The sequence below is a fragment of the Cynocephalus volans genome, chromosome X, assembly GCF_027409185.1.
Source record: "Cynocephalus volans isolate mCynVol1 chromosome X, mCynVol1.pri, whole genome shotgun sequence".
In the NCBI taxonomy this organism is placed as follows: domain Eukaryota; kingdom Metazoa; phylum Chordata; class Mammalia; order Dermoptera; family Cynocephalidae; genus Cynocephalus; species Cynocephalus volans.
Genome location: NC_084478.1, coordinates 27,557,597 through 27,582,307, shown reverse-complemented (window position 1 = coordinate 27,582,307; position 24,711 = coordinate 27,557,597). Strand labels below are relative to the sequence as shown.

The 24,711-nt window shown below is 41.8% G+C and overlaps 1 protein-coding gene across 1 annotated transcript in view; it reads left to right on the top strand.

The window, feature by feature from the left end:
* MAP3K15 (mitogen-activated protein kinase kinase kinase 15) overlaps window positions 1–24,711 on the top strand; it is a 123,181-nt gene that overhangs the window by 16,154 nt on the left and 82,316 nt on the right. Inside the window, exons 2-3 of the mRNA XM_063084515.1 lie at window positions 1,631–1,770; window positions 5,119–5,142. Of these exons, the coding sequence (XP_062940585.1) occupies window positions 1,631–1,770; window positions 5,119–5,142 (164 nt within the window). The remainder of the gene's footprint in view (window positions 1–1,630; window positions 1,771–5,118; window positions 5,143–24,711) is intronic.

Sequence of the window (24,711 nt, the reverse complement as noted above, 5' to 3'; positions counted from 1 at the left end):
TTTCTTTTTTTTTTTGACCGGTAAGGAGATCGTTACCCTCAGCTTGGTGTCGTCCACACGGCGCTCAACCAGTGAGCGCACCGGCCATCCCTATATAGGATCTGAGCCCGCGGCCTCGGTGCTAACAGCACCGCACTCACCCGAGTGAGCCACGGGGCCGGCCCTGCATCTTATTATTAAAGCTTATAATACACCAAAATATCCTGAATCCAGCCACATTGTATCAGACCAGTAATATCCATGCAAGATTCCCCATATGACCATTAAGGTTGAACACGAAAGAGTAGAATAAATCGAGTAAAAGGAGATGGAAATTGCTGATATCATGAAGGTGCTTAATTGGCCTCCAATGTAGCTTACCAACTATTTTTGTTGTAAGCTGGGAGCAAAGACCACTTTGACGTTTAGAGTGTTTATTGGCTTGTCATTGGATCTCACAAGGCTAAAGTTTCAAGACTTGTTGAATGGGTTCATTCAAAAATGTGCTGTCTGTCCTGGGAATGAGAATCCTGTATCCAAAGTGCTTGTTGTTCCTAAGAAGCAAATAGATAATTTTTGTAAAGCCTATGGCTATTGAGGCATACTTGATGCGAATAATAAACTATGCACATTCACTCTCAAGGGACCGCCTAAGAAAAAGGAAATTGGTACATGAAAAAAAGAAAAATTAGAAGGGGTAAGGACAAAGAAATATGGCCCTGTATGCAGCAATGAGTCATCACCACCACTGGCAGAACTCAGTTCCCTCCACAGGCTGTGGGGACAGATCCCACTGAGGAAGTGTAGGGCACAGAATGGGTGAAATGAAACAAATTTGTATCTCACAGCTCTGGAGGCTGGGAAGTCCAAGATCAAGGTGCCAGCAGATTTAGTGTCAGGTAATAACCCGCTTTCTAGTTCACAGCCAGGGCCGCTGTGCTGTGTCCTCACATGGTGGAAGAGACAAGGCAGCTCTCTGGGGCTTCTTTTTTAAAGGCACTAATCGCATTTATGAGGGCACTACCCTCATGACTTAATCATCTCCCAAAGGCCCCCACCTCCTAATACCATCATGTCGGGAGTTAGGATTTCAACATATGAATTTGGAGGTACACATACATTCAGTCTATAATGTGCATGTGTGCACATGTGCATGCACACATGAAAATGATAAATACAGAGATCAGGATAGAAGTTTTCTCTGGGCAGGAGGGAGGAGGTGGGATCAAGGAGAGGCACGTGGGGCTCTGAGAGTGCAGGGAATGCTCTGTGACTTGGCATGCGTGATGAGTACGTGGTTTTTCATTTTAGTATGCTTTATACTTCATATATAGGCTAAATATATTCTTTGGATATATAACATATTTTAGAACAAAAAATAACGTTAAAAATAGATCCATCAGGAAGTTCTAAGTGAGGCTATGCTACCAGCACTTCGAAGAAGAAAGAGGATTTTTTTTGTTTTTGTTTTTATTGTTTCATTCTTAACGCTTTTCTTCCACAGTTCATGGGGGTAATTTTTATCAAATCATTCCTCACTTCTACTTTGACTAAAAGGCTGAAATTGCTGCAACTCCGTGTAGGTGATTATCAGCTAAGTAGGCAGATCATCTCCTTACCTCCCACCCTGTCCTCTCCTTGTTCATCTCAGATGTTGCTGTGGTGGACATGAGTGATGTCTCCAGACAGCCTTCCCTCTTCTACCATCTTGGAGTCCGTGAAAGCTTTGACATGGCCAATAATGTGATCCTGTACCACGACACCGATGCCAACACCGCTCTTTCATTGAAGGTAAAGGGGATTATTCCCCTTGTCCTGAATGCTTAGTTATGGGTCCAGCTGAAATGTAATGGTAGCACAGGAGGTTGGGGAAAAACAAGAAAGACCCGTGTATTAGTCCGTTTCTGTTGCTTACAATAAAATATCTAGAACTGGGTAATTTAGAAAGAAAACGAAATTTATTGCTTACAGTTTCTGAGGCTGGGAAGTCCAAAGTCCATCAGGTGGTGACAACAGTGACCCAGAGGTCTCATATTGCAAGATGGTGGAAGCAGAGAGAGAGACAGTTCATGCACTGTCCTTTTAAAGCCCTCAGAACCACGCCCCTGACTGCCATTACTAATCCATTCACTACAGCATGGTCCTACAATCTAACCACCTCTTCAAGGCCCCACCTTTCAATTACCATAATAGGATTCCCACCCTCAACAGTTACAGTGAGGATTAAGCTTCAATGAGGTTGTGGGGGAGGGGGGCATTCTGTCTACAGCAACCTGTTTGTGCACTTCCTTCCTTCCCCCCAGGGTTCTAGCTCATACAGATGACTTCCTGGCCACTGTGTGAGCATCCTTGGTACAGTCATGCATTTGCAGGCAACTGGAGTATTTCCGGGCTCATCAGGGAAGCAAAGGCAGAAACTCCTGTTAGTTTCCATTGAAGCAAACACTCTATTCTGAATCCCTTCATGGGCAATTTGATCCAAAACTGCACCTTATAAAAATCAGTTCTCAACTTGAGTAAGAATATGGAGACATTTAAGTTACCAAAATGGGCAGAAAATTTTAGCAGAGGCATATCAGTATTTAATCTGTTATTTTATTTTATTTTATTTTATTTTATTTATTTTTTTTTTTAAATTTTATTTTGTCGATATACATTGTGGCTGATTATTGCTCCCCATCACCAAAACCTCCCTCCCTTCTCCCTCCCCCTCTCCCCCCCAACAATGTCCTTTCTGTTTGCTTGTCGTATCAACTTCAAATAATTGTAGTTGTTATATCTTCTTCCCCCCCCCCCCGGTTTGTGTGTGTGTGTGTGTGTGTGTGTGTGTGTGTGTGAATTTATATATTAATTTTTAGCTCCCACCAGTAAGTGAGAACATGTGGTATTTCTCTTTCTGTGCCTGACTTGTTTCACTTAATATAATTCTCTCAAGGTCCATCCATGTTGTTGCAAATGGCAGTATTTCATTCGTTTTTATAGCTGAGTAGTATTCCATTGTGTAGATGTACCACATTTTCCATATCCACTCATCCGATGATGGGCATTTGGGCTGGTTCCAACTCTTGGCTATTGTAAAGAGTGCTGCAATAAACATTGGGAAACAGGTATACCTTCTACTTGATGATTTCCATTCCTCTGGGTATATTCCCAACAGTGGGATAGCTGGGTCGTATGGTAGATCTATCTGCAATTGTTTGAGGAACCTCCATACCATTTTCCATAGAGGCTGCACCATTTTGCAGTCCCACCAACAATGTATGAGAGTTCCTTTTTCTCCGCAGCCTCGCCAGCATTTATCGTTCATAGTCTTTTGGATTTTAGCCATCCTAACTGGGGTTAGATGGTATCTCAATGTGGTTTTGATTTGCATTTCCCGGATGCTGAGTGATGTTGAGCATTTTTCATATGTCTGTTAGCCATTTGTATTAATCTGTTATTTTCTCCCAGTCCAAAAGCAAAGCAAAACTGAAAATTTGTGTGTTCCTGCACAACTCCGTAATTCTAGAGAATTCCTAAAATGTACTTTTAAATGTGAATGTCTAAAGTGAGTATTCCAAAATTCAGCTAATATTAATATTGCTGAAATTCTTAGTATCAGTCAGAAACTCATGGTCTATATTAAATCATTTTAGGAGTAATAGACTAATTTGTTGCCAGCAGTGCTTCTCAACCTTGACTGCACTTTAGAATCACCTGGAGAGCTCGTCAGTCTCCTTATACCCAAGCCACACCCCAGACCAATTACATCACAATCTCTGGGGTCGGGGCCTGGGCATGGGGATTTTTTAGACCTCCTAAAGGTGTCAGAACCTGTGGTTTAGAGAGCTGACCTTCACAGACATCATTTCTAAATGTCCAGCTCCCTCAGTATTAAAAATCGCTAGCATATAATAGTATAATTTTATGCCACAGTTGGACATTTTTGTTTGTGTTATCAAGATTTAATATTAACCAGATTTTCTGGGTTCTGTAATGATTTGAGATTATTTCCTGGTAGAAATACCGCCTGTTTCAGATGTGTATCTTGTATGTGTTAAAAATCACATACACTTTACATAGATGTGTACTCTGTAATTATAGCACAGTGCTGTACTTTAAGAACTTATTCATATAGAAGTGAAAGAAGAAACTGTTTTATTACTGTACCTTACATTGTGTAATAGTTTCCCTGTGGCAATAAATCAATGTAAATTTTTTTGCATATTTAGATATTGACTTTTTCTTTTACTGATTTTCACTAAGATGAAATGCTTAGAAATATTTAGAATTCAGAAAATATGAAAGTGTAGATTATTAAGCTATATTTTGATGAGAAACATGAAATTAGAATGTACTTTTTTTCCCAATTCAATACATATTTTCCCTCAGCTGTGTCTTAGCAAAGCCCTCTGGAAAGTCCTATGACCTAGATAAGTTTTAATTTTTAATGAAACATGAAAATATTTCCTAAAGCAGAAATGGGTAGTTGGTTATATCTAACACTAGAACAAGCAGTCTGCATTTGTTATTAGAAAATAGAAATCTCAGACTACACTGAACATGTTTTACAAGCCAGCTGTTTAATTATGTTTTCTATTTTCGGAAATGGGGGTTTTCAGTGCATAAATGATACAGTCAAGGGCTGCATAATGGTCATGCTGAGTTAACTGGCTGAATTTAAACATTCCTAGACAGTTCTAGTGAGGTGTCAGGGATCCCACCAGCAACCGACTGTGGCATGGCCAGCAGCCTTCATGTTTATCTGTTCAAGAGATTGTTCCAGACCCAACGCTGGCATAGTGCTTCCTTGCTGTCACTGACCTTCTCTTCTAGGAAGGCGAGATGCAGGACACTGAACACCCCAAACTTAAGTCCCCAAATATCTTTTGGGCAAAAGCACTGGCAATGCTCTGGAAAAATCCTTATAAGTACAAATGTCCCCCAGTAGTTCCAAAGCTAACCACTTATCGTCAGTTTTCCTTGAAATGTGAATTTTACAGTTCTCAGAGTTTCACTCTTTTCAAAGCTTTTGGGTGGAGGGAGGTTTCAAATGATTAATTCTTGCTCTGGGGTGGGTGCTGGATGACAGGGGTGGAGAGTGCTGGAAATGAATGGTCTTGAAAAAAGGCTATATTCATCTTTTCTTTTTCTTTTCAGGATATGGTAACTCAAAAAAACACAGTAAGTATTACAGTTTTAGATTTTTAGTGTCATGGTTGTAAATTCGTAAAATGCTTGCCTGAAAATCGCACAGGCAGCAAGGTGACTTCCGATGGTGCCTGTTGGTTGTGCTTCCAAGGAGGGGACAGTAAGGACAGCTGGAAACCCCCATTCCTCAACCCACCAGCTAGCTCAGGCCCACTCAATGGCTGAGGGCATGGGGCAGAAGGGCAGGTCAAGCACGTGTATGTTCTTCATTACTCACTAGGGCTTTGAGCTTGGAAGCGTCTGGGTGTCTCCTGCACTGGGTTGGTGTTCCTGGGGACCACCAAGAGTCTTTTTGCTGGAGCCAGTACTTCCCATACTTCCCCACCAAAGCTTCCCCTATGATGCAGAAATTTGAACTTGTATTCTAGTTAATATGGGGGTCTCACCTGAAGTTCCTTCCCACAAGCTGAGTAGAAGTGGGATGGAATTCCACTCCTTCTGTCACATTTAGGTCCTGAAGCGTCCTGATTTGGCTTTAAAAGTTCCTGCAATTACCTACTTTTATTTTTATATTGGTTTGAACAGTCTAATGAAACCACCACCCTAAAAACATTTAAATAAGAGCATGTCCTCAGAAATTGTGCCAAAGTTATCCTATACCTTTCAGTGCACCCCAAGCTGCCCATACCCCCAGACCCATGGCAGTGTAGTTTGAGAAACCATGACCTAGACTCAGGACAGGCCCTTGGTCTTTGTCCTTTGGGCCTCAGACTCCTTCCCACTGGTCCTTCTAGAAGGGAAGGACCTCTGTTATGGCCAACGTCCGACGGGTAAAAGAAATTTGCCCACGAGAACCGGGTGATAGGAAAAGGAAAAGAGTTTATTTCTGGCAGCCAGGGCTCCGCAGGCCAATCGAAGTGCGCAGCCCCGAGTTGAAACCTCTTGCAGCTTTTATTTTTAGCTAGGCGGGAATTTTTCGTGCCTGACACAATGTAGCCAATGCAAGCAAGCCAGCAATACATAAGCTAATTTTGTGGGTAGCCCTGTAGCCCCTCCCCACCCTGGATTCCCCGTAGGGACTTTCCAGGCTAAAATGGCAGAGCCGCCTAAAATGGCATTGGCCATGCTACTGTTTATTCCCCCATTTATTTTAGCAAGCGACTTGTACAGAAGCAGAATGCATATGTTAAGGTCAGTAGGGGTTGGGGCGTCCCTTAACATTCCCCCTGTTGTTGTAGCTATAGCAAATCATTGCTATCTTAGGGGTTGAATTTTAAAAAGCATGTTAAAGTCTCTCTAGTCTTATCTTAGTTGGGCGGTCAGTGGTCTGGATGCTCCAGCAGTCGGTGTTGGGGTTTGAGTTCGGTGCCGGTTTGACGTGGGTCCGATGTATCCAAGCGTCCTTTCCGGCAACCTTTACAGCTGTGGGCGTGCTGAGGCTCACCGGGTATGGTCCAGTCCAGCAGGGCTGGAGGGACGAGGCAGTTAACTTCTTTATGTACACCAAGTCCCCGGGTTGAGGGATGGGTCCGGGTGGCTCCTGCTTTGGAAGGGAAGCGTTAGCATTTAGTTTGTTTCTGATTTGTGAACAAATCTGTTGTAGGGTTTGAAGTTCCCCCAAAATAGGGGCAGGCAGCTTTTGGGGGTCAGCCTCCATTGGCACCCTGGGTAATAGGGGCGGGGGGTGACCAAAAAGAATTTCATAAGGTGTATATCCCTGTTTATATGGGGATTTTCGTACCCTTAATAGTGCAAAGGAAAGGAGGTCTACCCAGTTTTCGCCAGTTTCTAAATGAAGCTTAGTCAAGGTTTCTTTTAAAGTTCTGTTCATGCGCTCAACCTGTCCTGAACTTTGAGGGCGGTAGGCGCAATGTAACTTCCATTTTATTCCCAAACATTTGGCCAATTGTTGGGATATTTGTGCCATAAAGGCAGGTCCATTATCTGACCTGAGGGTTGTGGGTAGCCCAAACCGGGGTAAAATTTCATTGATTAATTTTTTTACTACTATAGAGGCTGTTTCAGACTTGGTAGGAAATACCTCGACCCATCCAGAATATGTATCTACTAATACAAGCAGGTATTTGTATCCATACCTTCCAGGCATAACTTCAGTGAAATCAACTTCCCAATGTTCTCCTGGAGTATTACCTGTTTGTCGAACTCCAGACCATCGATGAGGGACCTGTTTAGAGTTTACTTGAGTACATGCAAGGCATTGGTTAGTTACTGATTCAATAATTTTTGATGCGTTATTAAAATTAAATGATTGTCTAATTAATTCTAATAGCTTTGTTTTCCCTAAACGGGTGGCTTGGTGAATTTCATGAGCCAAGCGTTGACCCATTTTTTCTGGTAGCCATGTGGCTTTGTCCTTTGATTCATAACACCCAGTGGTTATGTTTTTGTTTGTTTGTTTTGGTATCCTGATGTTTTAGCCTTTTTCTCGTCTTCTGGAGAGTACTCAGGTTTTAGTGGCAAATGAGGTTGTGGTAGCAAAGGTGCTATGATTGATGTCGCGGTTGGTTGGAGTGCCACTGTTTTAGCAGTCTTATCAGCAAAGTTATTTCCTTGAGTTTCTACAGTTGTTCCCTTTTGGTGTGCCTTGCAATGAATAACTGCAACCTTGGTTGGAAGCCAAATAGCTTCTAATGGTGCAAGAATTTCAGGAACATTTTTAATTGTCTTTCCTTCTGAAGTAAGTAACCCTCTTTCTTTGTAGAGGGCCCCATGTACATGTACAGTAGCAAAGGCATATCTACTGTCAGTGTAGATATTTACAGTCTTACCTTCGCTAAGCTGAAGGGCCTTTGTGAGAGCGATAAGTTCTGCCCGCTGGGCTGAGGTCTGGGACCTGAGAGCTTCTGCCCATAGTACTCGTTCAGGAGTAACCACCGTGGCACCTGCATACCTGACTCCGTCAACCATGTAGCTGCTGCCATCTGTGGAAAGAGTTAGCTCCGCCTCCTTGAGAGGAGTGTCTTGCAACCCTGGTCGGGTGCCCTGGAAGGCGGCTAAGATTTCAAGGCAATCATGTGTGACTTTGCAGCGGTCAGGGTCACTGTCAGGGAGCAAGGTGGCTGGATTTAGGGCAACTGGGTTGGAGAATGTAATATGTTCGGGTCCAAGCAGTTGGGTCTGGTAATGAGTTAACCTTGCATCTGAAATTCATTTTCCTGGTGGGGTTTTTAGTATAGTTTCTACCCCATGAGAGGTAACAATATTTAGGGGCTGGCCCAAGGTTAACTTATTAGTTTCTTAGGAGTGCAGTTGCAGCTGTAGCTCGTAAGCATGTGGGCCAGCCGGTGGCCACTGGGTCCAGCTTGCGTGACAAGTAAGCCACCGGTCGTTTCCATGGCCCTAGATCTTGGTTTAGCACCCCCTTTGCGATGCCCTTGTTTTCGGCCACAAATAAGGTAAAAGGCTTTTCTAGATTGGGCAGTGCCAGGGTTGGGGCCTGTGTAAGAGCGGCCTTTATGTTGTTGAATGCCAATTGGAGTCTCAGTCCAAGTAATTTGATCTCCTGGTCCCTTAGTAGCCTCATAGAGGGGCTGGGCCATTTCAGCAAAGTTGAGAATCCATAAGCGACAGTATCCTGCGGCTCCTAGGAATTCTCGAATTTGCCTTTTAGTCTTTGGCTCTGGTATATTTAGGATGGCTGTTATGCGGTCAGGGGACAATTTCCTTTCCCTGCACTTAAGATATATCCCAAATATGTCACCATCAGGGAGCAAAGTTGGTCCTTTTTAGCGGATACCCGGTATCCTAGGTACTGTAAGGTCTTTAATAAATCCCCTGTGGCTTGTTTACAAATCTCCAGGGTGGGTGCAGCCAATAGCAAGTCATTGACATATTGTTAACAGTGTTATATCTGATCCCCACTTTACCTTGAAATCTTGGCTCAGCGCTTCATCAAACAGCATAGGTGAGTTTTAAATCCTTGGGGCAGTCTAGTCCATGTTAGTTGACCACAGTAGCTTCCATCTGAGGCTTCCCATTCGAAGGCGAACAGAGGCTGGCTGATTTTGGCTAGGGGCAGACTGAAGAAGGCATCCTTTAAATCCAACACTGTATAAACCTGATGGAGGGGATTAACCAGGCTCAACAACATATAGGGATTTGGTACAGTTGCATGGATAGTTTCCACCCTCTTATTGACTTCCTGGAGGTCCTGGACAGGTCTGTAGTCATTTGTCCCTGGCTTTTGGACTGGTAACAGGGGAGTATCCCAACTAGACTTGCAAGGCACTAGTATTCCTTCTTGTTTTAATTTATTGATGTGAGGTTCTATCCCTTGTCGTGCCTTTAACGGAAGAGAGTATTGTTTTACTCTGATGGGGGTGGCAGTTGCCATGAGCTGGACCACTATTGGAGGTTGGTGCCTTGCTAGCCCAGGGGGATTAGATTCAGCCCAGACCTGGGGCACAAGTTTCATGTAATAAGCTAGCAATTCTTGGATAGTTGGAGGTTTTATCCTCCTGCAATTGTTCTGGCAAGAGCTTATATTCTTTGGACAAAGGCAGTGTCACCAAAAGGGTGGTAGGGTGCTCCAAGCTTAGTGGAGTAAATCTCTGCCCAATAAAGGCACTGGACAGTCAGGCATTAAAATGAACGAATGAGTGACTGTGTTCTTGCCTAAGTCAGTGAGTCGCCCTTCTGTCCATGAACAAAATTTAGTTTTTCCTGTGGCCCCTTGAATGGCAATGGGGGGCTTATTGCTAGGCAATTCTGGTTTTTTCAGTACAGAGTATGTAGCCCCTGTGTCCACCAGAAATGATACTGGTTTTCCTTATAGTAGGCACATTGGTCTTTATCCAATGGTGGGCGTTTTTTCGCCCCCGTGTTGACTGCTCCTTTAGGGGCCTGAGGTTTCTTGGGTTGGCCTTGTGTGGCCAGCAGAACCTTAGTTAGTCTTTTAAGCTGCTTATCTTCAGGTGGGTTGCGATTTGCGAAAACCTTTTGGGCTATTTCTAACAACTCTGAAAGAACCTTGCCCTCAAATCCCTCTAATCTCTGCAACTTCCGTTTTATATCCGGTGCAGACTGAGCTACAAAGGCCAAATTAATTGCCCTTCGATTTTCAGGTGCTTCCGGGTCTATGGGTGTATAGATCTGGTACACCTCTAGGAGGCGCTCTAAGAATGCACTTGGAGATTGGGCGGGCTGTTGGGTTACTTCACTAACCTTCGATAGGTTTGTGGGTTCTCGGGCTGCAGCTCGAACCCCTCGTAACAGGACCTGGTGAAACCAATCGAGAACCTCCTTATCTCTATTACTATTTGGGTCCCAATCAGGGTGGCGGGTGGGGAAAACAGCAGCCAATCGCTCAGGGTCATCCGTGGGGAGACCATTGGGGCCGAGGACAGCCCGTTGGGCCTCTTGGCAGACTCGTTCACGTTCCTCAGAAGTGAACAGAGTCTGTAACAATTGTTGGCGATCATCCCAGGTGGGCTGGTGAGTATAAAAGACAGACTCAAACAGAGAAATGAGACCGTGTGGATCGGTGGAAAAGGAAGGGTTCTGGTTTTTCCAGTTGTAAAGATCACTGGTGGAAAAGGGAACATATACCATAAAAGGCCAGTTACTCCTGCGGCCTCACGCAAGGGGAAAAGTCCAGGAGGGGAAGCAGTTGAGGAAGGTGAAGAAGGGGAAGCAGAGGAAGGAGGGGACACTGGTGGGGCAGGACTCTGGAGATAATAAGAGGCCCCAGAGCAGGTGTGTGGGGGAGAGATAAGTGGGTTAGATACTTGGGTGGGGTCCTCTGCGTAAGCTGGAGGGCGGCAGATCAGGTCCCGCTCCTCTGGAGCAGTTCATAAAACTTGCTTAGGGGCAGAATCAGGGCGCAGCTTCGTCAGGAGAATGGCGGCAGTCTCTCGGTGCCGAGCATTTTTCTTTAAACCTGGAAAACATCTTTTTAACCAAGGAGGAGGGTAAGACAGAATTTCAATCCAAATGAAGAATATAAGGTATCTGATCAGGGTGTCCGGGTTTTCCGAAGATGACCTGTCCGACAGCCTGAGCTAAGGGGGGCTAAGAGAGCCCTCTGATGGCCAGCTGACATTGAAGGCCGGCCAATCAGTTTCACAAAGGACACACAAGACTTCGGGGTCCACGGAGGCCCCAAAGTCTGCAGCCTTCTCTTGGAAGGTGTTAAAGTTCATAAGAAAACATTGGAGGACAGTTGGTCTGGAGGATCCTTGTCCCACGATGTCCTGTGGAGCTGAAATGGCCAAGCTACACTTATAGCAGACAACACAAAATGAAACTAGATGAACAAAAGGACTTAAACACAGACCAAAACTAACAAACGATACGTATATAATAAAAGATTTTAAAATCAAAATGAAAGTCCCAACGACCTAAAAAAGGTCCCAACGGATCAGAAAGACGTCTCGTTTGATCCAGGGAAAGAGGCGTCTACCGCTGCATCCAGCCTAGCCCTTTTCCCAACCAAGGAGTCGACTCACCAAATTTGATGGCACCTGCCATGGGTTTGTCTCTCTGGGGCTGAAGAACGTCTTTTCAGGAATTCCCCCCCTAGAGATCCAAAAAGTCCCCGGGCCAAAAGGATGGTTCTCGAGAGGCTTAAGGGATCCCGGACGAGCCCCCAAATGTAAGGCCGATGTCCGACGGGTAAAAGAAATTTGCCCACGAGAACCGGGTGATAGGAAAAGGAAAAGAGTTTATTTCTGGCAGCCAGGGCTCCGCAGGCCAATCAAAGTGCACAGCCCCGAGTTGAAACCTCTTGCAGCTTTTATTTTTAGCTAGGGGGGAATTTTTCGTGCCTGACACAATCTAGCCAATGCAAGCAAGCCAGCAATACATAAGCTAATTTTGTGGGTAGCCCTGTAGCCCCTCCCCACCCTGGGTTCCCCATAGGGACTTTCTAGACTAAAATGGCAGAGCCGCCTAAAATGGCGTTGGCCATGCTACTCTGTTTATTCCCCCATTTATTTTAGCAAGCGATTTGTACAGAAGCAGAATGCATATGTTAAGGTCAGTAGGGGTTGGGGCGTCCCTTAACACCTGCACCCTCTTTTCCTGTTCCAGCTGGAGTTCCTAGAGGGAGAGGAAAAAGAGGGCCTGGAGGCACAGCTCTCCCCAGCGAGCTCTGCAGGGGAGCAGGAGCTTTGCATGACTTTGCCCCTCTGCGGAAGGCCCACCCTGCAGCTGTGGGACTCGGGCTTCCCCAGGCCCTCCACAGCGGTCCCTACCTGAGGTGGAAGACTTCCCCCTCTTCCAGCCAAAGGATGAAGTTCTAGAAACAAAGCAAATGATGTAGTTTATGTGATGGAGCATGGATTTAACGTGGAGGCCTGTAAAATAAGGTGTGAGGGTGGCTTCAAGTTCCTCTGAGGAAAAAAAAAAAATGGGAAGATGTGGTGTGGCTTCATGTTGTCCCATTTATGTCCTGATGTTGCCACATATGGGATCTTTCTGGTTCTTTCTGGATCTAGATTTTTTAAATCACCTCCTTCATGGAGAAATGAGGGAGCAGTCAAAGGAGTTTGGGCCTGAGGCCCAGGAGGCACAGGTTGTAGCTGCGGTCCTGTCTCTACCACTGAACAGTCATTCCGCTCCTCCTAGCCCTCAGAACCCTCATCAGTAGAATAAGAAATGTTGAACTCTGTTGTTTTGTTCATAGATACCTTCCAGCCCTCAACATCTGTGGTTCCGTATTTGTTGCACAAGCAAAAAGATGTAACTTGGATTTAATGCGGGAAATGTCTATGAAACACTTATTCCTTAAAACAAGAGTTATGTTAAGGCAAGAAGTAAGGGAGAAAACTTGTTGTCTTTTTCCATTCCTGACTGTTGGAGACTTGGTGTCATTCTGTTATAATTCCACTACATACCCACCCTTCTGGTATATTCTCCTTCCTCCTAAACACCTAGGAATTTCTAAACATTCTTAGTAATTCTAAGCATACCTTGGCATCTTTCTTCCTAGATAGCTTGTTTGTTTGTTTGCTTAGGAATAAACTTATTCTAAAGGATTTGGCAACTAACCTCTCCATTGTATCTGGCATGATGTTAGAATTCAGTGCTGAGTATTGGTTGTCATGCTTGGCAAGGTGTGAAAATTTAGAGCTTTCAGAAAAATTAAGGGAAAAAAAAAAAAAAAAAAAGGACCTGAAGTGACCTGAAGAGTAGGAAACAGTGCCTAAGAGAAAAGGCTGAAGGGAAATAAACCTTGAGAGGTACCACTAATAGTTATTTTAAATGTCTTTAAATGTTACCCTCTCTCTGAAAATAAGGAGTTACTTCTCCACTCCAGATGGGATGGAAGCAAGGCAAACAGAAAAATGGTTTGGATCAGCAGAATGGACATGTTGCATCTACTGGTGACTAAATATTAAAATAGATGGTCAAAGCAAATTGGGTGACTTTTAAGGAGAGCTTGCTCAATTGTCCCCTACATGTAGATTGGGGTAACACTGGAATGAGAGGCCTGGATTGTAAGACCCCAGAGGTTCCAAAAGCAAATCTGATGGAATTGTGGGTTTGTGATCATTTTGGAAAGACTTTTAAAAAAAACACACAACATAGTCACAATTAGTGAACTGTTAATTCCTGTAGGTCAGGGATACAGATGCCATACCTAGAACATGCAGCCAGATGTTTGAAGTGATGTATGAATATGTGAAAATCAAGATGCTTTGAGATCTCTGTCTTCAGGGAGTCATTTGATATTTCTAGAATTGTGCCTGGTGTCATATTGAATTCAGCTTCATTAGGCAGAGGAGTGGATACATTGTCTCCATTTCTAGGAGCAGTCAATTTGCAGAGATATAAGGAATGGGAAACCGATCTCTGAGCTTCAGGCTGGACCATCCACAACCATTCTGGGCTTCTTTGCTCTTTGAAAACAACATGGTATCACTTTTTGCACTCACCTCTTTTTCAGATGATGCGCATTTGTTTTGTTTTTAAAAAGCTGACCCTCAAATTCATATGGAACTGCAAGGGGCCCCAAGGTCATAGAATATCACTACTATGTTTTCTTTCAAAAGTTTTATAGTTTTAGCTCTTACATTTAGGTCTCCATTCCATTTTGAGTTAATTTTTGTGTCTGGTGTGAGGTAGGGATCCACCAACTTCATTCTTTTGCATGTGGATATCCAGTTGTCCCAGCACCATTTGTAGAAAAGACTGTCTTTTCCCCATTGAATTGTCTTGGCACAATTGTCAAAATCAATTGAGGGCTGACCAGTTAGCTTAGTTGGTTAGAGCATGGTGCTAATAACACCAAGGTTCAGGGTTTGATCCCTGTATGGCCAGCCACCAAAACAAACAAACCAATCCACAAAAAAACCCCACAATTGACTATAATGTAAGGGTTTATTTCTGGACTCTCAATTCTATTCCATTGATCTGTATGTCTATCCTTATGCCAGTACCACACTGTTTTGATTACTATAGCTTTGTAGTAGTTTTTGAAATTGGGAAGTCTGAGTCCTCTTCCCTTGCAGCTCCATATGAATTTGAGGGTCAGCTTTTCCATTTCTGGAAAAAAAAAAAAAAAAGCAATTGGAATATTGATAGAGATTGCACTGTATCTGTAGATTGCTTGAGGAGTGTTGCCATCTTAACAATATTAAGTCTTCCAATCCATGAACATGGGATGGCTTTCTATTTATTTAAGTTGTCTTTAATTTCTTTCAGCAATATTTTGTAGTTCTCAGTGTACAAGTCTTTCACCTCTTGGTTAACCTTACTCCAGGGTATTTTATTCTTTTAGATGCCCTTGTAAATGGAATTGTTTTTTAATTTCCTTTTCAGGATTGATTTTTTAAGAAATACCTTTCACAAAAATATTTTTATTTTTACGTTTATTTTTGAAACATAATTGATTATACATATTTGTGATGTATCAATACCTGTGTACAATACATGATGTTCAAATCAAGATAATTAGTGTGACCCTTAACCACACTCTTGCTAACTCCCCTCCCACTTTCCTACCTCCAATAACCGCAGTTCTGTTCTCTCCTTCTGAAAGTTCAGTGTATTATTGTGATTGCTGTTTCTTTCATTATTTCTTGACTTCATAATTCAGAATTTGATTGAGTTAGAAATGTGATTCAGTTTAAGTCAGGGTTCCATAGAAATGACTTCTTCCTTCCTGTATTATTTTCATCCATTTAATTCTTATGTTATTTTCTTCTGTTTTAGAGATAACAAAGATAGCCACTTTCAGCATTTTATCATTTCAGAAAACATGTTTATATGATGACAGATCAAGGTTGTGCCTTTATGAAAGCAAAAGAGTGAAAATACAGCTAACCCCAAGGATACTTTATGTATTAAACTTTGGAACTTCCGGGTAGTTTGTGACTAGTTAATAGATATTCTGGAACTTCATTTTAAATTTTCCTTCACAAGAACAACCACGCCTTCAAGCTTACAACACATTTCACAGACTGATTTCTCCTAGAAGCAGACTCTGAGACTGAGTTTAGGATATGGTGTGTTTATTACGAGGTGCCCTTGAGATTGTACCTGAGGACAGGGGAGGGAATGGGACAGGGCTGGACAGAAGGAGAAATGGAGCTGGGATGCAGGCTCAGTGACAGCCTTGGCCAACCCAATGGGGAGCTCTGGAGCCAGAATAGTCTTTCTCAGTTGTCCTGAGTTGGGATGAGATGGCCAGGCTTTTATACTTCTGCATCCATCCATCACTGGAAGGAGTATAACCTTGGATGGGGTGCTTTCTGCAACTGAGGCAGTTCCAGAAGGGACTGACAGTGAGGGCTGATACCTGAAGAGCTCCCAGCAGCTGGGGTGACATATCCTTCCTTGAGGGGGGTCTGGGTAGCATTCCTGAATGCCCACCACATTATAATCATTTCATTTGAGAAATATATAGATCATATATACCCCAAGACTAAGAAATATATCTCCAAAGCTGATAGGTGTAGAAATAATGTTTTCCATTAAATTGGTGGGTAATTACCTGAAAGCTCTGGGTAGCCTTATCAGAGAAGAAACATGGAGACATACACCTTCCCTGTCCCCCCAGAGAATTACTGGGAAAAAGTGAGGTATTCTACCCAATACTTCTAGAAGGAATTGTTAAAAGTACATTAGAACTTATTTTAATTTGTCATGTCTAAATCCAGAGTTCACAGTTATTTTTTTAAACGAGAGTTAAATCTCCAAGCTAAGATCACATTATTAAAAAACATGTTATTAAAAAACTAATCTGGTTCTTGACCTCTGGACTAGGTGATTATTTTATTCTGGAAAGTCAATGAGTTTTAAGAGAAACTCATTGTTCCCTTTAAAATGGTTATCTTTCTAATCCCAATAAATTGGAAATTTTTTGAGAAGCAGACATTGGCAATATTGAAGGCGTTGTCTTCAATATGGGCAGTCTTCCCCCTGGCTTAAGAGCGTGTTTAGGCCTTGAGTTCAGAGTAACAGAACTTCTCCTGGTCTTTCCCTCTTGCCTTCCTCAACTCTTCAGTTTGCTATAGCTTGGGATCCAAAATTATCAAAGATGATATAGATTGCTTAGGGACACTTTGGTAAAAGGACAAATATATTCTCTCTACCACTTTTATTAGTAAAGACTCAATTTCAAACAAGAAGGCTATATCCTATAGTACATGGAGAGGGAGAATTTTATTTTACACACCGAACATGAATCATGTAAAAATCTCTGCCCTTTGAGTATTTATTTGATTTCGATGCCTGTGTTCTGTTATTTCTACTTCATGTTAAATTCTCTGGTAGTCTTTTTTTTCTATATGCCTGTGATGTTGCTTCTGTTTGTTCTCTTAAATTGGAGTATTCTGGAGGTACAAACCATAAAACTTTTCTCTGTACCTCTCGAGTATCACAGTGGTAATGTCAAATGTCACAGGGCCAATGTCAGAGCCAAGTTATCAATATTGAATTCTGCCTACCAACTGAATAGTCTTTGGGATCCATAGTACCTACTCATCTGTTTGGGGCATTTTGTACAGTTTTGTTTATTTAAGGATATTTTAGAATTAAGCTGAAGTGACAGTTAGTGACATGAATCCTGGGAAGGGAGAGATAGGGCCTGAGATTTGTCTGGCTCTGTGGTCATCTGTGGGCCAGTTGGTTAACCTTGCTGGGTCTTAGTGTCCTTCTGTGTAAAGTAAGACAATTAATGAGGTGACATCTGAGATTCATGCCAGCTCTGAAATAATTCTGTGACTTTATGATAGCCATTCAGTTGTTTAAACAAAGTAGATGAACTATTGTAGTATCTCAGTTAACACTACATGGCATGATTCCAGCAGGGCTATCTTCATTTACCTTTAAGTGGCACGATAGCCTAATTATCCAGTTGAAATTGTTATACAGCTTCTATATATTTGTTCTTCCTATGACCAGATAAATACAGAAAAGTGGCAATATTGAATGCTGTTTGCATTGATCTTAAAAAAGAAAAACAACTATTTTTCTGGAATGTGTGTATGCTGATTTTTATAACTCTCCTTTAACTGGCTAGACAAAGAATTATATATATTAAGCTTAAACCTTGTAACCAATTTTTTTTTTTTTTAGAGTGGTGCCAACTTGGATTTTCTTCCTTAATAAATTGACTTTGTCATACATGGTCACATTAAATAATTTTTTAAAAAAATAATTGCCCTATGTTCATTTGCTCTCGGAATTTTCTTGGGAAAAATCTGTGCTTTTTCAGTTTCAGTTTTCACTAGGGATTTGCCACCCATTTGCATTAGAAGACACAAGCTCTGAAGTATCACATTCTGCCTGCAATCAAGATGTGCATTTTTCTGCAAGTGCTCAGAAATCAGTTCATCTTGGGTGGTATTAACCCACCTTCCATCTGCCCTACATGCTTTTTTCCCCTCTTCTGACTAGGCCATTTGTTGACTGATTAGATGTTTGTATCATTATAAAAAATGTTCTCTGGAAGGTCAAGCCAAAAGTCTCGTTATGAAGTCGGCTGGGATAAACTCTTATGTATCATATTTGCTCCAAAGAATTAATTTATAAACCCTGGGCTGCTGTTGAACAGCTTTGCCACCTGCTGCTAGCATAAATAAAAATAAGTGCTGGCATAATGAAGTCCCTTGGCTTGTGTTTCCATCCCGGCCTTCTTGGACCTTTGGCCTCCTTGCATGGCACTTGCTGAGGAGCAAATCCTAGGTGTCCTTGGTTAGCAGCCATGACCGAACCCAACGGACAGTTGAGCTGTGGCCCTGACTCTGTTTTCCTGGGCTGTCCTGGAGAGTCCAGGCAGCTGTCTGTGGATGGCAATTGCACTGTTCTTCACAGAAAGCTTTATATGTGAAGCTCACTGAAGGAACTCAGACTTTTTTAAAAAAAAAACTATGTTAGATTTATTCTAAATGCAAAAATAAACAAAAACAGATATTCAACCAAAACAAATGGACTAGGAATTGAATGAATAACATTATCACTGTTCTGGGAAAATATGATGTGATATCTGTGCAGGGAGACATCACCTTCTCAGCTTTAGTCAGACACTTGATAGATTGTGACCAGTTTTCAGTTACAACACTTTTTAAACAAAAACCATTCATTTACCTTTGGGTAAGGTGCTGTTCTGGACACTTAGAAGGGAACAAAGCAAAGTCCTGCCCTCCTAGAGCTTACATTCTTTTTTTTTTCTAATTTTTATTGAATCATAATGGATTATAAAAATTTTGGGGGTTCAACATTGAGATATGTTGATCAAATCGATATTACTAGCATATTTATTGTTACAAATTGTACTTATTCTTTGCAACCCTTGTCCAATCTCTCCCAATCCTCCTTTCCCTCCCTGCTTCCACCTCTGATAACCCTAGATTTCTTCTCTCCTTCTGAGTAATGGTTACTCTGTTGATTTGTTGCCTAGATGATCTGTGCAATGCTGAGAGGTGTGTTCAGGTCCCCCAATATTATCATAGAGCAGATGCTTCTGTCACTCTGGAATGGGATTTGTGGAGAGAGACATCCTCTTCTTTGGTCTCTGCTGGTGACTCTCCTTGTGTCAGTGCACTCCAGTGGCTGGTGGACCATCTGCATGGTGGTTGTGGCATCTAGCCACTTTTGTGGCAGCCGTGGTTATTGTGGTGGCTGTGGTGGGCCACCCACATAGAGGTGATATTTTTGGCATGTTCCTTGGCGCTGGTGGTGTGTCTGGTTGTGGGAGGGGGGACTGGTCTCCGACTCCATGCCTCAGGTCCCCAGGTGGGCCCAGAGGTGCTGGCGGTGTCCCTGGGCCAGAACTAATTTGTTGTCCTTTGCTTACTTCTAAAATGGGGGAACTTCCTGTGGGAACCAGTACTTGAGCTGTGTGGTTGAGCTAAATTGCTGCTTTGCTGCTGCTTCCCTAGGGAAGGCTATTTGTTCAGCTCAGAGTTTAATGGTTGACCTTATAGGTACTTCCTGCTCTCCAGAGACCTGGTGCACCTGGGTTGTGTAGAAACTCTGATCTGGGCCTGAGTCTTTTTATTAAACTGCACCCCATGCAATTCTATATTCCTGACCAGTCTCCTCCGAGTGGTCCTTTGCTGACTGTGCTGATGGTCAGCTGTCCTTGTTGTGCCCCAGTGTTCCCCCAGTGGGCCTGTCTCCCCCACCACCATGCTGCAAACACTTCCCATGGGATGGGCTATGCACCGGTCCCTTGCAATGACTCACCGGCCTCTGAGTGGCTCCTTTTTGCAGTTGTTGTGGCTCATTGCTCCTATGTGGGTCAACAGGAACCCTGTGAGTGGTCTTGCTATCCCGGGGGCCACCAAGGCCCTCTTCTTCCCTGCTGCCTCCAAATGACTTCATCCAAAGGGCACAGCTGCGGCTTCTGCTGGCTTCTGCTCTGTGCACTCAGCAGCTCCAGCCTTAAGGCGGCCGCAGCACAAAATTGTCAGAGCAGTTTTTTCTTTCTCTCATTGTGGCTTCTTCCACCTTCATGCACTCCGTAGGTCTCTCTTCCTCTTCCCCTGAGCTCTAGCAGCCCCAGCGTGGCTGTTGTTGCTTTTTTCTAGTTGTAAATTGGTTGATTTGTGGGAGAGAGTGATGCTGGGGCCTTCATCTTGACTGGAAGCCCTCAGGAACTCTGACATTTTTAGGGATGCATCTAGAATATTCTATGTGATGCATCTGCTAAGAGCCTCAAATGGGGGTTCTTAGCCTTTGGGGGGGCCATAGGACCCCTTTGTCACTCTAGAGAAACCTATGTACCCGTTCTCAGAATGTGTTTTAAAATGCTTAAGTAAATAGAAAGGATTACAAAGGAGACCAATTATATTGAAATATAGTTATAATAGTTATCAAAATATTTTTTAAAGTTGTATATAGTAATCTATGTGCTTTTTAAGTAATGTCTTCATATCATCAAACAGTAGGTCTAAAACTGTCATAATTTTGAAGTAGTGATGGGTGTAAAAGTTACTTTGTGATCTCTGTAGGAAATATAATGTGATATGAAAAATTCTATGACTTTTATTAGTGACAAAGTTTCAGGTCTTGCTAATACTACTAGGGTATGTTACCTACATTCCCAATTGAAGGAAATGTTACATTTCAATTGAAGGCGAATGATGACAAAGATGGAATTTTTTCTCATTCAAGTTTACAGATCCCCCCCCCAGAATTAATGGACCCCAGGTTCAGAACTGTTAGTCTGGTCTAGAACTATTGCACATAGCTAATATTTATTGGATGCCCACCATGTGCAAAGCACTTTACGAAAATGACCATATTTAAACCTCTATTGTCTGATGAGGTTGACATTATTATTGTCCCCATTTTAAAGATGAGAAAGCTGATGTTTAGAAAAATACACTTTCCAGGGCCATCCAGCTAGGGTGGGGGTGGTGATAGAGTTGGGATTCGGTCCTCAGTCCTCTGAATTCTTCACCACATTGCTATGCTTGAGTTGAGATGACACTGAATTCCTATTTCAATGCTGTTAAGGTATTTCTTGTTCACCTAACTTTGCAAATGTGAAAAACAAAACACTGCCCAATCCCACTAAGGGTATGATGATGCTGGCATGCCCTCATATGCTGCTGGTGGGAGTATGAGTTGCTGCATCCTTTTTGACAGCAAGTTGGCTACACATATCAAGAACCTTAAACTTGCTCTAAGTAATTTTGCTCCTGGGAAGCTATCCATAAGAAAAGACCACAATACAAAGATGCCATATGCAAATATGTTCATCTCAGTGATACTTATAGTAAAGAAGATTTCAAAACAAACTGAGAGTTAAGCAATAGGAGAATGGGTGAGTATACTATATATTTACCAGATGGTGTATTAGGCAGGCATTAAAAATTATGACATCTAAGACTATATAATTAAACTTTTGTAATGAGTGTTTATTTAAAAAGCACCTATTATTTAACCTAGTGATGATATAGGACAATCTGTTCATTGCAGTGATATTTGTAGATGGTAGTAGTTCTGGAAAGTCCAATTGCTAGGTTAGGAAATAGAAACTTCAGAGGACAGATTTCTCCACTTCTTACCCCACAGTGTCAGAGACCAATGGCTTCTACTCTGCCCTCTGACCTCGCTTACTATATCAGAATCATCCTTTTGGAAATATTTGGAGAGTGTTTAAAAAAGGGTTTACATGTTAATGTGGCTAGCATACTGCTTCAAATGCCTCTTTATGTAGGAAACTAAGCTGCCTTTGTTAAACTTGTTTTAATGAGTTAGATTCTTGAGATGTTTCCATTTATAAATGTAACAGAAAGAGCTGATTCTAGTTCACTATTGAATATGTGTTATTTTAATGATTTTCTTTTTAATTTCTGGTCTCTTCGCCAACAAAGTCTGAATGTGTTTCATCATTTGAAGATGTTTGGGCCTATTCTTCCTCTTTGTAATAACAAAAGTACTGCACTCAAAACCCTGTGCATGTGGAAGTTTATGAATTTCTTTATAAAATGTAGTTATTAGTTCCAATTTCTTCTGTCAGGTTTCTTAAACTTTTATACACTTTCTGAAAGACTATCTCAAAGTAAGTATTTTTAACTTCCCAAGGCTCCAGATTCTTCAGTCCTGTTCGTTAAACCTGCTCATCTGGTTTCAGAGTTCATGCATTTCCTCTCTTTCTCCTCATTTTTCTCTAACTGTAGCTAAACGTTTGCTCCAAGGATCAGATCCTCTCCTAACTGCAGGGAAGCCTTTGTCACTCTCTGCTGCCACTGCCCTGCCTTCTTGGACAAGAACCTGTGACAGCATATAACATATTTTTTCAAAATCCTATTTTTCACACCTTATTATTTAGGATTTGAGCAAGACTGGGACAGAGTTTACTCTTGGGCTATTTGGGAAGACTGGGTTTACTAAAGGAATAATGTGAGCAAGATTTCAGCAGAAATTTTTGTTTTGGAAACAATTTTAAGACATAATAATTTTATACAAATGGTTAGATTCTTGTACTTTTAATTTACCTACATGTTACAGAAGCTCAGGGTTATTTAGTTGTAATATTTATAAATTTTTTGTTATAATTATATCTTTGAAGAAACTGGGAGAAAAGAGAACATGTGCACATGTGTGCATACCTATACACACTTACGCACACATACGCAGAATGTGTGTACATTTGTTATATTAACCTTTTTATTTACCTCTGGTTCTTTTCATTTGTTCTGTGGATTCAAGTTACCACTTGGTGTCATTTCCTCATGTCAATACAGCTCTGTTTCTACCTGTATTCTTTTTGCTGTTATTGTCAAATATATTACATTTCCATATGTTATAAACCTCAGAATATGATTATACACATCATTTTGCACAATTACTTTTTAAATCACTTAAGAGAAGAAATTTGTGTTTATACTGTCTTTTATAATTGTCTACATAACTCCCTTTACTGGTATTCTTTGGTTCTATCATGTGAATTAGAATTACTGTCTTGTGTCACTTGCTCTCAGGCTGAAGAACTTCCTTTAGTATTTTTGTGAGATGAGTCTGCTAGCACCAAATTATCCCAGTTTTTGTTTATCTGGAAATGTCTTTATTTCACTTTCATTTTTGAAAGGTAGTTTTGGTGGATATAATGTTCTTGGATGACTTTTTTTCCCCCAGCACTTTGAATATGTCATCCCACAGCCTTCATCTTTCTTGTGAAAAGTTAAATGTTAATCTTATTGGAGTTACCCTGTGCATGACAAGACATTTTTCTCTTGTTTCTTTCAAGATTTTTTGTCTGTCTTTGTCTTTCAGAATTTTGACTATGATGTGTCTGGGTGTGAACCTCTTTGCCTTTATCCTACTTGGAATTTGTTTAGCTTCTTGGATATGTATATTTAATGTTTTTCATCAGATTTGGGGAGTTTTCAACAATTGTTTCTTTGAGTATTTTTCTGCTCCCTTCTCTTCTTCTGTGACTCCCATTCTGTGTCATATATGTTGGTACACTTCATGGTGTCCCTCATTTCTTTAAGGCTCTGTTCATTTTTCTTCACTCTTTTTTCCCCTGTCTTTTAGATTGCATAATCTCTATTAATCTATCTTCAAGTTTGCTGATTTTTTATTCTGCCACTCAAATCTCCTGTCATGTCCCTTCAGTGAATTTTTTATTTTGGTTATTATATTTTTCAACTCCAGAATTGCCATTTGGTTCATTTTTGTAATTTCTCTTTATTGATAATTTCTGTTTCAGATATTGTCACCATACCTTCCTTCAATTTTTTAAGCATGGTTTCCTTTAGTTCTTTGAATATATTTGTAACAGCTACCTTCAAGTCTTTGTCTGCTAAGTTCAAATTCTGGATCCTTTCAAAGACAGTTATTGTTGCCTGCTGGTTTTCCTGTATATGGAAATGTTTCTTTGCATGTTTCATATTTTTTTGTTGTTGAAAACTGGACATTTTAGATAGTATAGCAACTCTGGATACTGATCCCCCCCCCCCCCCCGGGCATGTTGCTTTTGTTGTTTGTTTGTTTATTTGTTTTATGACTTGGCTGGACTAGTTTAGTGAAGTCGATTTCTCTGCAGTATGCAGACTCTGATGTCACTCCTTAGAGGGTGCAGCCTTGGGCATGTGCACAGTTACTCTGACCCCAGGGATGACAGTGGTTGCAGCAGGGCTCTCTTTGACTTTCTCTTTCCCTGGTCTCCCTGTAAAGTTTCTGACTGATCTTCCTGTATTGGGATTACACCCAGTTGTTAGTCTCTCTTGTTAACTGATTGCTCTATTGTTTTTGACAATGTCCTGAGGTATAAATTGTTCCACAGTCCAATATAATTAAAGTCTGGCCCCTTTGCAGGAGTAGTTTTTAAGTTCAGTCCTTGAGGCTTGCTCTGACTTTAGGAAGGCTTCCCTTAGCTATCTGTTTCCCTGATTCTCTGTTAAATTTCTAGCTGGTCTACCTTGAACTTATTGCTATCATGGAGTTACCAGCCTTCTCTTACTTTCTTGCCACCAAAATCTCCGTGATTTTTTTTTATAGTGCCCGTAAGCTTGAACTTCCTCATGCTGTGTTCCACATAAAGTCAGTTCCATTATAGTGAGCTGCAGAACTCTCTGCTCTTAAACAGCCTGCCTCTCCCCAGGCAGAGTACTGCATCACTGCTCTGGAGCTGGCAGTGGGGACAGCAGCCTGCTTCTCTTGGGGTGACACCCTGCT